The sequence below is a fragment of the Betta splendens genome, chromosome 17, assembly GCF_900634795.4.
Source record: "Betta splendens chromosome 17, fBetSpl5.4, whole genome shotgun sequence".
In the NCBI taxonomy this organism is placed as follows: Eukaryota; Metazoa; Chordata; class Actinopteri; order Anabantiformes; family Osphronemidae; genus Betta; species Betta splendens.
Genome location: NC_040897.2, coordinates 7,575,918 through 7,590,020, shown reverse-complemented (window position 1 = coordinate 7,590,020; position 14,103 = coordinate 7,575,918). Strand labels below are relative to the sequence as shown.

The following is a 14,103-nucleotide window of genomic DNA, read 5'->3' as shown; positions in this document are numbered from 1 at the left end:
GCCTCTTCACATTCACTCTGAACGATAGCATCAGAGGAAATTGTGTCTGGCTTTAATCTCAGGAGAAGCGTGTCTGGTGAATCTTGATGAAGCCGCGTCCTGGCTACGAGCTCTTTAGATGCTAGTCTAATCAAAGCCGCGCGGCGCCGCTAGCCCGCGGCGCCGCTGCCCACGGCCCTCGGAGGATCCAGGCTGATTTCCCTCTTGGTCAGAGTCGGTCTTGTGAGGGGCCGACCGGCTCCACCGCTGGCCGAGAGCACCCCCCCCCCGTCACTGATACCCCCCCGGCCCACTGGTGTTTGATGCTGGGCATGTCTCCGCAGCTCCCCAGCTCATCTATCACAGTAACTGTGAATGGCGGCAGAACGCTCCCGTCTCCGACTATACACTTAGTTATCGCTGCCAAGGCCTCTTCTCTCAATGGACAATGGGGACCCTGTGTTCTCAGGCTCCAGATGGGCAAATACAACACAGCACCATGACTGTCCACCGGCGGAGACGCTGGGAGACGAATTATGCCAGGATTTGGTGTAAAAAAGGGATCAAAATATGATGTGATCATTTCTAAATTATTCCACAGTCGTCTTACAATGATCAATGGGCAGAACCACCACACACACACACACACACACACACACACACACACACACACACACACACGCACACACACACACACACACACACTTAAACTCAGATTCATTCTCTAGTAAGAATGAGTACATGTCTACAATTAATGTTAATGACGAGTTGCGAGTGCGTCAATATGTTTTCGTTTTTTTTTTGTAAATGTGTGATTTTACAGTACGACACGCAGGTTTGTGGCTCTAGTGTTGCTCAGGCTCTCACAGCCCCGGGTTAAGGTCAGGGAACGACTGTGAGGCGGCTCAGTAGAGAAAAATCTACCAGTAACTTTACACACAACACCTTTATTAAATTCGAGCAAGGTCAGGTTGTTGTCCAGCTCCAACAAAAGTGCTTCTTCTCGCTGGAGTCAAGGCGATATGACTCTCACCTGGATGGAGCTGAACTTCATCCCGGCCTATCTGCATGGTGCTGTCTGTGACCCCGTGGGGCGTTAACACAGCAGAGCCAGCCATTCATAAACTGGTGTCCGTCCTGTGTAAAAGTTTGGATGCAACACTATAGGTCGCTAGCTTGTCCTTGTTCTCTTACTGGTTCATGTTAAGGAGACCTAGTCAGCAGACTGTCAACCAAGCACCATCCATCTAAAGACCATCCTTAAATACAGTACGGAGCTTAATCTTTTGAAACTATGGAACCCCAAAATTTCGAGGAACTACAGCTCACATAACAAAAACATCAAATTTAATCGCACACAGTGTATGAACAGTACAACAACGCCTTGAACACCAGACCATACACGTGACACAACTGGCTCCAGCCGACAAACAGTGCAGACCTGTCCGGCAGAAAGAAATGGTACGAAACATCAAGTAGCGGCCACTAACTACACAGTTTGTTTGCCTCGTACTCCACATAGTTGGGTTGCCTGCCGCTGAAGGCCTGCAGGGCACTGAGTATCCTGGTCACGTCCGTGCTCGACAGTTTGAGCCTGTGGCGAAGCAGGCAGGCGAACAGGTCCACGTGCGGGCCTCCTGGAGGCGAGAGGCGGTTGACCCTGTGGCGCAGCTCCACCAGCTGCAGCAGGGCCGAGTCCTGCGATCCCTGAGTGTACGGGTAATCGATCTGCAGGATCAGGTCCTGGATGGCCTCGGGGTCAAAGTGCACGCTGTATCCAAACAGCTGCATGCTGTTGACTTTCATGTAGCCGACGTTGTTCGGCGGCTCCGTCTCCTCCAGGGGCTCGTAGTACACGGTGGCGTTCCTGCTTCCTCCCGCTCCCGCTCCCGCCACCGCCACCGAGTCCCTGATGCGACTCCTCAGGTAGAAATGAACCGTCTCGAAAAAGCTCTTCCATCTGTTTCCTAGAGTCAGCGTCCAATTATAGCAGTCCAACGGGATGTCCAGCTTGGTCCGCTCCCAGTCGGGGTACCCATGCTGGCCTATAGGCATGGTCCAGCTTTCAGAATGGCTCCCGCCGAAGGGGTTCACAAACAGAGACAGGGCCGGCTCCAGAGTGCTGTTCCTGGTGAGGCAGAACTGAAGGGCGAGCCCGAGGAGCATGTGGACACGGTTGGACTTCACCCGGTTGCTCTTGAGGGTCAGCAGCATTCGTTTCCTCCAGGACGGGTCGAACCAGGTGTTCACCCGCACGTCGTTGCTCACGAAGACGGCGTGCAGGGAGATGCGCGGGTCGCGCCTCTGGAGGAGGTAGCGCATCTCCAGGTCCTGCAGGTCCCGGTCGCTCTCCATGCCCAGGTAGGGGTCGGTGGGGTCGGGCACGGCGGGCCGGCAGGCCCCTTGGGTCAGGGTGAAGCCGGGGTTGCAGCCGGAGCACCGCGTCCGGTTCTCGTTGGAGCAGGAGGCGCAGAGGGAGCCGTCGCCCACGGAGCAGGGGATGAGGCCCTGGCAGGGCGGGTGCTTGTAGGGGCAGGAGCAGCTGTGGCTCCCCTCGCTGTACACGCCCACCTGGCTGTTCTCGGAGCAGTACAGGAGCGAGAGGGCGTAGCTCAGCCAGAAGTGCAGAGGCCTGCCGGAGACACAACACTGTGTTAATCGCGCCGTTCCTGTTATTACCGCTCCTGTCGAATGTGCGGTGAAGGGAATGTTTTGCCCGGTGACTTTAATCCTGCCGTTCAGAGGAAAACGAGAAAAGAAAAACAATTGGGGCGACGCTCAGACTCAGCTGGAGATACAGAAGCAAAATCTGATCAAAATGAGTATTTAAATCTTCTGAATTCCCCCTTCTGTGGTGCAGATGGGCGGCGATGACACACACAGATGCATATAATACAGTCTCCATCCAACGGAAGAAAGAAGAAGACTTACTGTATATAACATATAGGGAAATGTAAGCGTTCAAGCCTCATGTTCATACAGTAAACCTCTGGTTTAGGTAGGCAATAGAAGACTAAGGAGGCTGTGCCTGTGTTTGACTAGCCTGCTGATGAATTGTGTCATTTGGGTAATTTCCCTGCCAGAAATAGCGCGGAGGCATAAATCTGAATGAAGTTATGACCACGGTGGTCCGTGCTCTGCCGCGGAGATAAAGCACCCAGGTGGGAGTGCTGCTGAAACAGCAGCTGGAACAGTAAAGAAAATACAGGAATAGACCTCAGCAAAGTCTATTAGAGTCCGCGGCAGCTTCGGCGGAGGTTTCATAAAAATATATGGAGTATCACCTGAGGAGGTTTAAGGCGCCGGACTGATTGGAATGCAGCTTAAACCCGCAGACAGTGAAATGTGTCTGTTTGGCCAAATATGATCCCGTTTGTCTTTTTTCCACCCCCCCCCCCCCCCCCCCCCCTCCACGTGAACAGAGAAGCAGCTCTGCTCCCGTCAGCGCTTTTTCACCTCACTCCACGACTACTTTTCCTCAAGTGCCTCCTAATAAGTACCGTCTCGCTCCGCCGCCTCCTCCCTGCGCCTGGCGCATAAATCATTTCCATAATTACAAGTTTTGGGAAGCACCTTGGGTTAACAGGCTGAGGCATAAATACTTCAAACCCCCACTCCCCGTCGCGAGCCTCACCTCGGCCTTTGCGCCACCACTCTGGGCTGCTTCCTGCATCTCTTGCTGAGGACGAAGAGCTTGTTGGCGGCGCGGCGAGCTTTGGCGAAGAGCTGGTTGGCGCCGGCCTCCAGCTGCCTGTGGCGCTGGAGGAGGCCGGCGTCCGTCCTCCACAACTGCTCCACGACAGATGTGTTTACAGCGTAATGGGTTGGCAGCGTCCCCACGAAGCTTTGGAACTCCTCTGGCAGGAAGAGAGAGAGAGAGAGAGAGAGAGAACGTAAGTTACAATATCCAGAGAAGTGTCTGCTGCTCATTGTTTGTCCCAGGGAAGAGAGCAAACACGGTGAAGAGGAGAAGCAACAGCTGCATCATGCCAGGAAAGCATGTTTCGCTATTCAGATTTTCTGCGGAGGGGGGTTTGCTGATCTCATCGCTCTGTCATCGCCGACTGTGAAAAGACTTTAAGATGTTAATCACCACCTGTTGCCAGCATTCAACACGCTACACCTTGGAAGCAGCTCGGCCCTAATTAGACACGAGCGAACGCGAGCGCCTATTTGCTCCCCCTACCTCCAACAATAGCGGTAATAGCTATGCACAGCGTCGCCATGGCAACAGCGCTAACTTATATCCGACGTGTCGGCGGAGGGGCTCGAGCACAGAGATGTTGTGTGATGCGGCGGGTGAAGGTCTCGCCACTCCTCCCCGACGCGCGGTTAATTTTAGAAGTAGGTTTAAAAATAAACACCACATGAAACGCGTAGCGCCGCCGCCGCGAAGGCCCCGTGTCAAAGGTGCGGGCTTCGTTATTTAAAAAGAAGTCAATACATCGTCTCACGACGGGAGAAAATGGCTTTGTTTCCATTAGCGGCGGCTCCTTCCTCCTGGTCTGTGCCGACCCACAATCCATCACTTCTGGGGCGAATGTCTGTGTAAACGCCGGTGGAGGCCACAAATCTCCTCCACAGCAGTCGCGCCGTGTTTGTGGTAATTACAGCACCGTCTCAAAATTGGTGTAATAATACATTATTAGGTGGACACAAGCCAGGCTTTGTGTGATTGCCGCTTCATTTATTTGTTTAGATGCCTTTCTGCCGAGTGTGGCGCTAAAGGAAATTGCTATAGGAGTCATGAATGAGGGAAGTGCAATGCACTCTTATCGTGGCTTTCAGTCAATATCAGACAATCAATGACAGCTCTACACTGATGCTCTAACGAGGACAATGAGCTCAGTGGGGTTCAGGTCATACAACATATTAAAGCAGTAAATCAACATTTGATGTTTGAATACTTTGTCTTCTGTTTGTCTGGTCATGACTAGTGATTGCATTGTATTTATTTGTGGCACCTTTCAAGATATGCGTGCTTTTTTTGGCATTGTTTGCTTGTTTACACTTATTTGCTTTTCTGTGTACACGTCTGAGCAGACAGACAGGGTTTGGTCTCTAATGGGATGGAGCAGTCGGAGGCACAATCTCAGCTGCTCATAAGCTCTGCGGTTTCTCTTCTGCAGCTCTGTGATCAGAACAGATGGACTTTTCAAGGAATGGAGTATTTTCACAGTCTCTCACTCTGCAGCCCTGAGCACCTAGAGAGCAGCGGAGCCATCACTTCATTTGACGAAATGACACAATGATTGACACGACCCCTTGATTCAGCGTCTCACAGCTGCCAGTGTTACACAGCCAAGACCGAATTTGGAACTGAAGCAAAATAGATTTCGGTGGATGCTAACTTTCGAATACATCGTTATTTTTTGTGTAACAATGACTCATTCCTTGACTCACCAGACTCTTCGAACTCCTGGTTGGCCAGCCTCCAGGCATCTCGAAGGTGCAACAGGCTGTTTTGCAGCGTGTCCAGGTCCGAGTGAGGGCAGTTACACTGGGGGTAGTCCACGCTGCACTCACACCAGCAGTCCCCGTTCTGGCAGACAAACTGGCCCTCCGACTTGCAGCCAATGTAGTTGAGGGCGGCCTGAATGAAGCGGCTCTGCAAGTATCCTGGAAGGATCACCTGGAGCCCTGCGGAGGGGGAGACAGGTTTAGGTTGTAAACCTGTAAGGTTGAATGAATTGTGAGTTACGTTGGAGCTTCTTGGTTGGTTGGTGGAACCCAATGCTCGTGTGACAGACGCAGGCTTCACCTTGTAGCTGAACCTTGTTTTCTGGACTGTGGACCAGGACGGAGCTGACGGTGTCCAGGTTGTCGTAGTTGCTGCATCCGAGCGGCCCGGTTCTGGTTTCGGTCACCTGTGGCCACATCGAGAGAGCGAACAGCGTCAATCTGGTTTCTCATTGTTTTTGAAACTGTTATGACTCACACCGTTGCGTCTTCTATTATGTTCCCCCCACGCAAAATGAAAAATAGACAGCATATTGACTCATTTTACTTTGTATTTATTAAAAATATATAGTGTGAAAACATAAAAGGGCCCATCAAAGACATCTTATGCTTGGAATGAATATTAATGCAATGAGTCAGTGTGAAGTTATAGTGAAAAGGTCTTCAATCACATAGTGTTCCTTCCTCAGACAGAATAATTTGTTCTGATCTGAGAGAAGAAATCAACTTTAACTTCTCCCCGACTGCGCAACTTTAATCTGATCCACTCTTCTGCTCACAACACTTCTAACTGCAATTATTCTGGATTTTTAAAGTTAGAAACTGTGACAGTGCGCAACACAAAAACACATAACTTACTGTGTATTAGCATATGTTTGGGCTCGGGCCGCTTCCATCCCTCAGCGGATACCACGCAGCGTGCGGCCTCGCCGCATGGCGATGCATCACAGCCAGGTGCCGCTTTACATTTCTCATAAGACGCGGCGCTCGCCTCCCCCCTGCCTCCCTCCCTCCCTCCCTCCCTCGTTCTCGTTCTCTTTCTCTCGCTCTAATCTTCAATCTCCCTGAACTCCACACACGCTGCAAAGTGGTAAATGAATGGGAGCCGGCCTGGCTGGAAATTAATGGAATGATATCTCTAATCCATCAGGCTGATGCATAACCAGAGGAACATGTTCTCCGTTTTGTATGTGGGAGGGGCACTCGTCTTCATCAGTGGCTACTCGCTTTAGCATCTCTGTTTGCCCCTCAGGGTGATTAATGCGTACACTCTAATAGCCACTTCACATGATAAAATGGATGATTGGTGTTTTATACCAGGGGAGCCATGGCTGCTGCTTCTTCACCCGGCTCTTTAAAGCTTTCTGCCGGGGACTTAAAGTGTTAGAAACCCTTATCAGGCCGCTTTGCCGTTTGGCGGCGAGTTTAATATTCACTAATGGCGGTTAGCAGAGACACATTGGGCCATTTTTGCAGTAAACGCTGAAAGGTTCGAACGCGGCGTTCGCTCATTGCGAGTTCGGGGTGAGGGTGAACTAAAGCGAGACACGGGCAGCTACAACAGGTGACTCTCTGCCACTGTCGGGCAAGTTCTGTAAATAGGCATTCGTTCTTAATCCCACCTGATTAAGTTAGTTAGGAAAATAAAAGCCCCGAGCAGGTATTAAAGGATTTGAATGCGTGTTACCTCAGGTTGATCGAAAAAAGTGTCACTAAAGAAACACACAAACTTCTTTCTCTACATGCATTTCACAACACACCTGCCACGATGAAGTACACTTCTTTCACCTCTGATCTCTTATACTGCTACAGCAGTGGTTAACCAGCATTGGTGTCTTGCTGCTACTCTACATTGACCTACAGTGTGTGCAGGCATTTCCCTGCCCCGAGGCCACGCTTCCTGTCCCTCTGTTCACTGGAAGGCCTCCTCTCACCCTTATGGCCGTGGAGGCGATTTGGAGGTGGTGCAGCCTGCGCAGGGTGCTCTCCCTGTCCGTGAAGTAGGACGCGGCCAGCTGATGGAGCGCCTCCAGCGTCACCGCGCCCGTCGCGTTCGGGCTCCTGCCGTCGGCGCCCGAGGCCGACGACTCCTGGACGAGCTTCCGTTTGTCCACGTATATCGTCAGCGCCTCCTCCCCTGGTGACAATCAGACAGAGGGAATAAGAGCTTCATTAGCTCTAACAGAGCGGCACTAATCACCTTTCATTAGTCTCTTTTCAGATCCGATAGAAAAGCACAGTAGCGATTAAGTATGTGGGGAAACCGATGGTTAGTGTGATTGGAGGAAAAGGCACCGGCGAGGTCTCTGCATCCATTAAACTTTGGGAGCTTATTTAGGACCATTGATCCAAGTTCCCTTAATTATTTTAATCACTTTAATTATATTTTCCAGAAAGCTCACATCAGCACCGCCTTGCTGGGAGACACGCTCTACATTTTAACAATCGTAATTATTACAAGAATAATTAAAAAAATCAACACACCTACCACAGAGACTTTTTTCACACTTTAAGCATTTCCTTTGAAGCGTTTTGTCACAGGACAATGATAAAATCTCCTGAAGCAGGAAATTGTTGGGTTTTTTTGCTCACATTTTCTCCACTGTTATAGAGCCATACAGTCCCCACATCTCTCTGTATGACTTTAAAGCTGTTTAAAACGCCGCATCCACCAGTGAGTCATTATACCGTATTATAACATACAGCCACAGCAGCGAGCACATTGTGAACCACGCGACAAGCCGATATAGCCTGAGTTCTGAACAGCTCCAGTACATTCACCTAGGAAGTCTCAGATTACGCTGCTAAAGGGAAGGAGGTGTTGGGAGTGTTGAGGAGAGCGTGACATTCACAGCGTGTCAATGCCATTTTGTCAATGCACAAATAACTAGACCTTTCCCCAAACTGGTCCCTTGTCACTGGCACTTAAGGAAAGCCACTTCATATTAAGTGACATTTATAGCTGGAAACGCAGCCCTCGCTCGGAAGAAAAGTACATATGCCGATACTAAACACACTGGCAGCCAAGCTCCACTGCAGTGTTTGGCTGTGGCCAATTACAAAGCCCACCGCTGCTACGCAGGTCCACACATTGAAGTCTGATGTTACATGACGATTAAGATCCGCTTACTTCAAAAGGCTGCAAGCAGCGGAATAGACGCAGGCCGCGATCGACGGTGGGAAACTGGAAGATGAGCGTGTGCGGCTGGTTCTATAACAAAGAGGTGTATAACTTCCAGCTCCTCCCAGACATTTAAGCAAAGAGAACTTGGGAAACACAATAATAAATGTCCGAGACAGAGACAGATAATAGGTGCTAAGAAACTCCTTTGTCTTTAGATCTGAAATGCAAATGTTTAGTGTTAATGTTTGAACATTTCTATGCGTTTCATCAGATGTAAGATATTTCCCTGATGTGTTCTCCTGGTTGTCCAAAGCGTTTGGCAACGTTTACGTTGTATGTTAATTAAAGCGATGTGTTTGTTATGAATTCACGAGTGAGAGAAAGCAGAATGTTTGTCATAAACATATGGATCTTTGACAATTCTTCTGTAGTGTTGCTGTTTATGTGATATCTAAATACAAGAAAAAGAGAACAAACACACAGAGAGCAGTTACTAATAATTGTTGTCAATAAAATGTATACTTGGATAGTTCCTTTTCTTACATTTTAGATCCTGATTTTTGCCTTGAGATAATGATTTATTGCGAAAAAAGGAAGCTGCTGAGTATAAACATGTTGAACAAAAGTGATGATCATCGCTCCTGACAAACAAAGAAAACTTTCAAATTTCTCCAAAACCTCCTTCTCCAATCAATGTTTTGTCCACTAAGCCAAAGCACTTGCCGTGTTTTTTTAAACCATGAACACTGATCCAGAGGAATGATTGCATGCTTTGTTTGTTTCTAAAGCAACAGACAACCACTGCTGGTGCTGCACTGTACCTCCTAGAGTGGCCGAGAGCAGGAGGTGGGTGCCGTACTTCTTGATCACGTTCTCTGTGATGGTCTGGAGGGTCGGCCGCCTCCCCAGCTGGCGGATGGTCTGCATGAAGTCGGGGTCGAGGGGCAGAGCCAGACCACCGCTGCCGCCGAAGGCGTCCCGTTTCTCCACAGCCAGGCTGTTGACCTTCCATCGACCGAACTCCCTGCAAACGCAACACAAGGCGCGGTGACGGCCCGATCCCTTCGGTGGATTCAGCCCAAAAGCCAGCTTTAATCCACAAGAAGCTGAGTCCACACAATGGGAACACGGGGCCATGGAGGACACACACACACACACACACACACACACACACACACACACACACACACACACACACACACACACACACACACACACACACACACACACACACACACACACACACACACACACACACACACACACGTACTGGGGCCTTTAATTGTGTGTAAGACCACAGGCTGCTGTTTAACAAGCTGTGGTGGAAACAAAGAGCCGACATTAACATGTACTGTACAGGGCCCTGACCACGCGTAATGAAGCTCTAATGCATCCTCTGAGGCCCTGAACCAAAACCTTTTGATGTCTCTAGTTTTTATTAACTATCTACAGTAGTGGTTGTGGTTTTTCGGGAGGCATTAGATTAGTGTTGGCTACAAGTCCAACTTGGTTCATCTATTATTCACAGATTTCCATTTGAGCTTGCTGGGAATTACATAAATAGAGGAAGAAGTTTCCAAATAAAACTCAACCTGCCTATTTATTTAATTACATAACATGTATACATGATACATTAAGTTGATATTTTAAACAGTTGCTTAGAATACTGATGCCACAATAATCACTCAGTGATGTCTCGATTTGTTCTCTGTCTCGTTTGTATCAGTCGGTTTGAGCAAGTTTCAACCTTTTCATTTGGTTCAACAGTGTTTCTTTGATCAAAGGTTAAAAACTTTTTTGTCATTTCTTTTATCCAAGAGCAATTTTCCACCGTTTTTTTTACTGTGTGCATGGCAAAGCTTTGAAAGTGCAATTTGACCTTCGTGCCAAGAAATAATAGGTGCATATTTTCCTACAGTAGCATCTGAAAGAATGAAATAAAATAAAAATAAAATTAAAAAAAAGGTTCTGGGTGCATTTTTTAAAAACAATTTGCTTAAATGAAGTATGTGACATTGTGTTATGTGAAAGAATCATACAGACTCCAGGTATATGAGGTGAATACAAATCTACTGTAGCTTAGATGAACTTACGTCATTTTTTATGGTTTAACAACTCTTCTTGTTAATTTGCGAGCTGAAGTGCTGCCGGTTGGTGTCGGTGGGTTTTTATTACTATTAAAGACAAGTGGACCAGCTGTGGTCCCTTGGGTCCATGCTACAGTAACACTACAGACATTTTGGTACTAATATGTAACTAGACTCAGGTTGTCCTACAATCATTGTGACTGGAACCACATTACATCATAATACCGATTTTATTTTTAAATTAGTCGTATTCTGTGGGTCCGTCCACAATCGTACCCCTCCTACATCTAACAAGCCTCGGAGTTGTCACTTGTCAGAGCTTTAAATAACTCCTGCATGAGCAGAGCGGGACTTGTAATGCGACGCTGGAACTCCCACAGCAACAGAAAGCGAAAACCAAAGTCCCCCATCATCAGCTGTCACCATTTGTTATCTTGTGCCCTTTGGACACAAGTCTCGCTGAACTCTCCATCCTCGAAAAGCATCTCCCCCTCCCTCCCTCCCTCCTCAGCACCAGTCTACCTCTCCCTCCGCGCTGCCTGTTGTTCTGCACCTCGCTCTCCTTCCGGGACGGCAATCAAATCACTGCCAAAAGAAAAACGACGGGCAGGGAAATAATTGGCAATCCAGGACAGTGTGGAGAGTGTCATTACGGCCAATCATCATAATGAGGGACAGGCTGAGAGTCTGACCCCGGTGGACGGATGGGAGGTGTAGCTCCAGCCCAGGGTTAAGCCTACAGCGATTCCATCTGCCCGAGGAAGCAGAGGAGGCGCTACAGTCGAGCGGCACTGTACGGACTGTAGCCGATCAACGGCGAGGAACCCAGACGATAGAAGGAGAGGATGCGAGCAGCGAAGTGACAGTTTAATCCCCTGCTGCGTGACTGACAGCCCCACGCTGATCTGGGTGGCGCCGAAGCTCCGACGGAGGCCGCAGGGGTGGAACACAGAGCCCCGGGCGACGCGGGAGCAACGCACGGCACCTGCGAATCTGAGGGGACCGTTTAAAACCTGCTCCCGCACATTCGCGAGAATAAACGCCCTCAGAGACTTTAACGCTTTCACATTTTTGGGGCCTTAAAATCCCCCATCCCTATTCTTTCAAGCAGCAGGACAAGCGCTGCAGATGAGACGTCGGCCGGTCGATTCACACGGCGGCTGCCTCCGACGGGCCGAGCTGTTCACTTTGTCCCCTGTAATGATTCCCACTAATTATGGAACAGGTTTGGGTGAAAAAAGAAGCTTCAGTTGAAGAAAAGCTTGGGATGTTTCTGCAGCAGACCTATTGAAAACGGGGAGGCTGCACAGGGAGATAAACGCTGAGGTCTGAGAGAATAGAGCAGCTGATTTATAGATGCAGACAATAGAGTAGTTCTTACTTAAAGAAACCCTGGTGATGCCGGTGACATAAAGCCAATGCAATCCCAGGGCCGAGGGATCAGCAACAGGAGATCACAACAGAGACACAACATGGAGATTCGGATCCATCTTAATTTTTGTGCCATAACATAGAAAAGTCAAACTGGAGTCGGTTCATTGCAGACGACGGCAGAAACACGTCTCACGGTAGAACAGTTCTAGAGGAAAATAAAGAGCAAGACGCAGCCGCAAAGGGCAGCTGAGAGGCGTGTGTGGGGGGGGGGGGGGGTGTATGGGGTTGGGGGGGGGCGAGGTGGGTGTCACACTCTGCGGAGGATGACCCCCGGCGCCGCAGAGGTCAGCTCAGACCCTGGGAACATGACGGAAATACCAAATGCCAAACATGAGCACGATGCTCGATGCCACGGACGCGCGTGAGAGCGACTCCTCGCCGCGCGCGCGCGCGCAGCCCGACCGTCCGGCCTGGCTGGAGCGCGGTAATTCGGTGCAGGTGCGGTACCTGAGAGGGCGCGCAGGTTTTCAATCCGAACACTGCGCCAGCTGCTTTCGCTGATTAGCTCCTCTCCAGCTCAAAGTGCTCATCAGTGAAATTACCCGGTGCGAAATAAACACCACACACACACACACACACACACACACACCAGACAACACACACACACACACACACACACGGAAAACACCAGTAGCTGCCGCCTCACCTGTAGATCTTGTATCTGGTGCTGAAGCCCTGCTGGTACCGCTCCGCAGCCTCCGTGAACTCCAGCGACTGGTGGAAGGGTCCTTTATCGGACAGCAGCCAGCCCAGGGAGTCGGGGCCGCCGTCGCCTGGGCCGGCGGCGGCGGCCGCGGCGGAGGTGGCGGTCCTGGGGGTCCAGCAGCAGCTGAGCCAGAGGCTGAGAGCCGCCCCCTCCCATAGCAGAGACAGCCGCCTATGACCGATCCTCTGGCAGCTCATGCTTCACCCAGCGACACCTCATTCTCTCCGGACTCGGAGGAGGACGGACGGTTCGGCGCGTTTAGGGGAGGAAGAAGTGGCGCGCGGGGCACATCTGGGCGCAGATTGTGGCGGTGGCGCACGAGCGTTAGAGGTGAAACAGCCCGACTGCACGCGCCGGTGCCGTATTTCAGCCCGTTAGCGACAGGACACTTACCTAATTATTCAGCAGGGGCTGAATTCTTCCGATCTTACGAGGGCTGTGAATAAAACCTCTTCAGTCGGAGCGCTGCTTCCAACTTAATGTCCGCTCTCCTCTCCAACTTTATTTGGGGAGACGACGCTCCGGCGTCCGAGCGTCCGCCCGCCTCGCGGCGGGAAGTTGCAGAACGCAGGGGAGTTCACCCCGAGCGAGATATTTCCAGAGGTCGCGCGAAAACGACATATATCTCCATCCTGAGTGAGTGAAATCCCGCCACTGCGCCGCGGCTGACGGCTGAGAAATGCGCGTGGGAGCTGGCTGCCCCCCCCCCTCCCGCCTCTCTCCGCGGCGCGAGCTGGTGGATGAATGAGCGCCTGCTTCAACACTGAGAGCTTTTCTTCCCCGGTTTTATTTTTTCCCTCCACCCCCCCCCCCCCCCCCCCCTCCCCTCTCTCTCCTCCAAGTGAGCGAGTGCATCGTGATGAGGCCAAACTGCACAGGCTGAGCGGATTCGGGTCTGGAGGAAACGCGGGAAGATGAGGACGGAGCACGAGCCAAACTTCCATCATTCACCGTCACCTTCACATAATTCACAGTCATTATTTGCCATCCCAGTCTGGCTGTCTTTGAACTCGTTTGAAAGACTCTGCTAATAGGCCAATTATCGTCTGATATTTTTTTTTCCTCTTATTGTCCTGCACCGCGGCTTCAGAGCCTGCAGCTTTGCATGGCTAAATGGCCCACACTGACCTCTCCCATGATGAGATGCACATTTTAAAAAAAATCCAGTAATTACAGGCCATTATCAGAGAGGCGGTTTCTTAAGTAAATGCGATTCAAGCGCACCGGGGGTTTCGCCACCTCTACGCAGCGCAAATTGCATTCCAAGCAGCCTCTGTATTTTAGGGATGGTTAAATTCCAAATTATGCAGAGC

At 50.4% G+C, this 14,103-nt stretch overlaps 1 protein-coding gene across 3 annotated transcripts; it reads right to left on the bottom strand.

The window, feature by feature from the left end:
- Positions 1-1,309: 1,309 nt before the first annotated feature.
- LOC114844875 (BMP/retinoic acid-inducible neural-specific protein 3-like) lies at positions 1,310-13,543 on the bottom strand. Of its 3 annotated transcripts, XM_029132540.3 has the most exons (8): positions 13,184-13,543; positions 12,731-13,081; positions 9,385-9,587; positions 7,374-7,576; positions 5,741-5,846; positions 5,383-5,619; positions 3,614-3,836; positions 1,310-2,710 (listed from the first exon to the last, which is right to left on the bottom strand). In XM_029132540.3, the coding sequence occupies exons 2-8, from the start codon at positions 12,985-12,987 to the stop codon at positions 1,465-1,467; spliced, it is 2,475 nt and encodes an 824-aa protein (XP_028988373.1). In that variant the 5' UTR covers positions 12,988-13,081; positions 13,184-13,543; the 3' UTR covers positions 1,310-1,464. The 3 variants fall into 3 exon arrangements, with proteins under 3 accessions (XP_028988373.1, XP_028988372.1, XP_028988374.1); XM_029132539.3 differs by having other exon boundaries at positions 12,731-13,543; XM_029132541.3 differs by having other exon boundaries at positions 1,310-2,611; positions 12,731-13,542.
- Positions 13,544-14,103: the final 560 nt, after the last annotated feature.

Coding starts and splice junctions, on each gene's coding strand:
- LOC114844875 (XM_029132539.3), bottom strand. CDS start 12,987: ATGAGCTGCCAGAGGATCGGTCATAGGCGGCTGTCTCTGCTATGGGAG. Junction 5,620..5,740: donor AAACAAGGTTCAGCTACAAG/GTGAAGCCTGCG, acceptor CCCCCTCCGCAG/GGCTCCAGGTGATCCTTCCA. Junction 2,711..3,613: donor GTGGTGGCGCAAAGGCCGAG/GTGAGGCTCGCG, acceptor TCTGAACGGCAG/GATTAAAGTCACCGGGCAAA.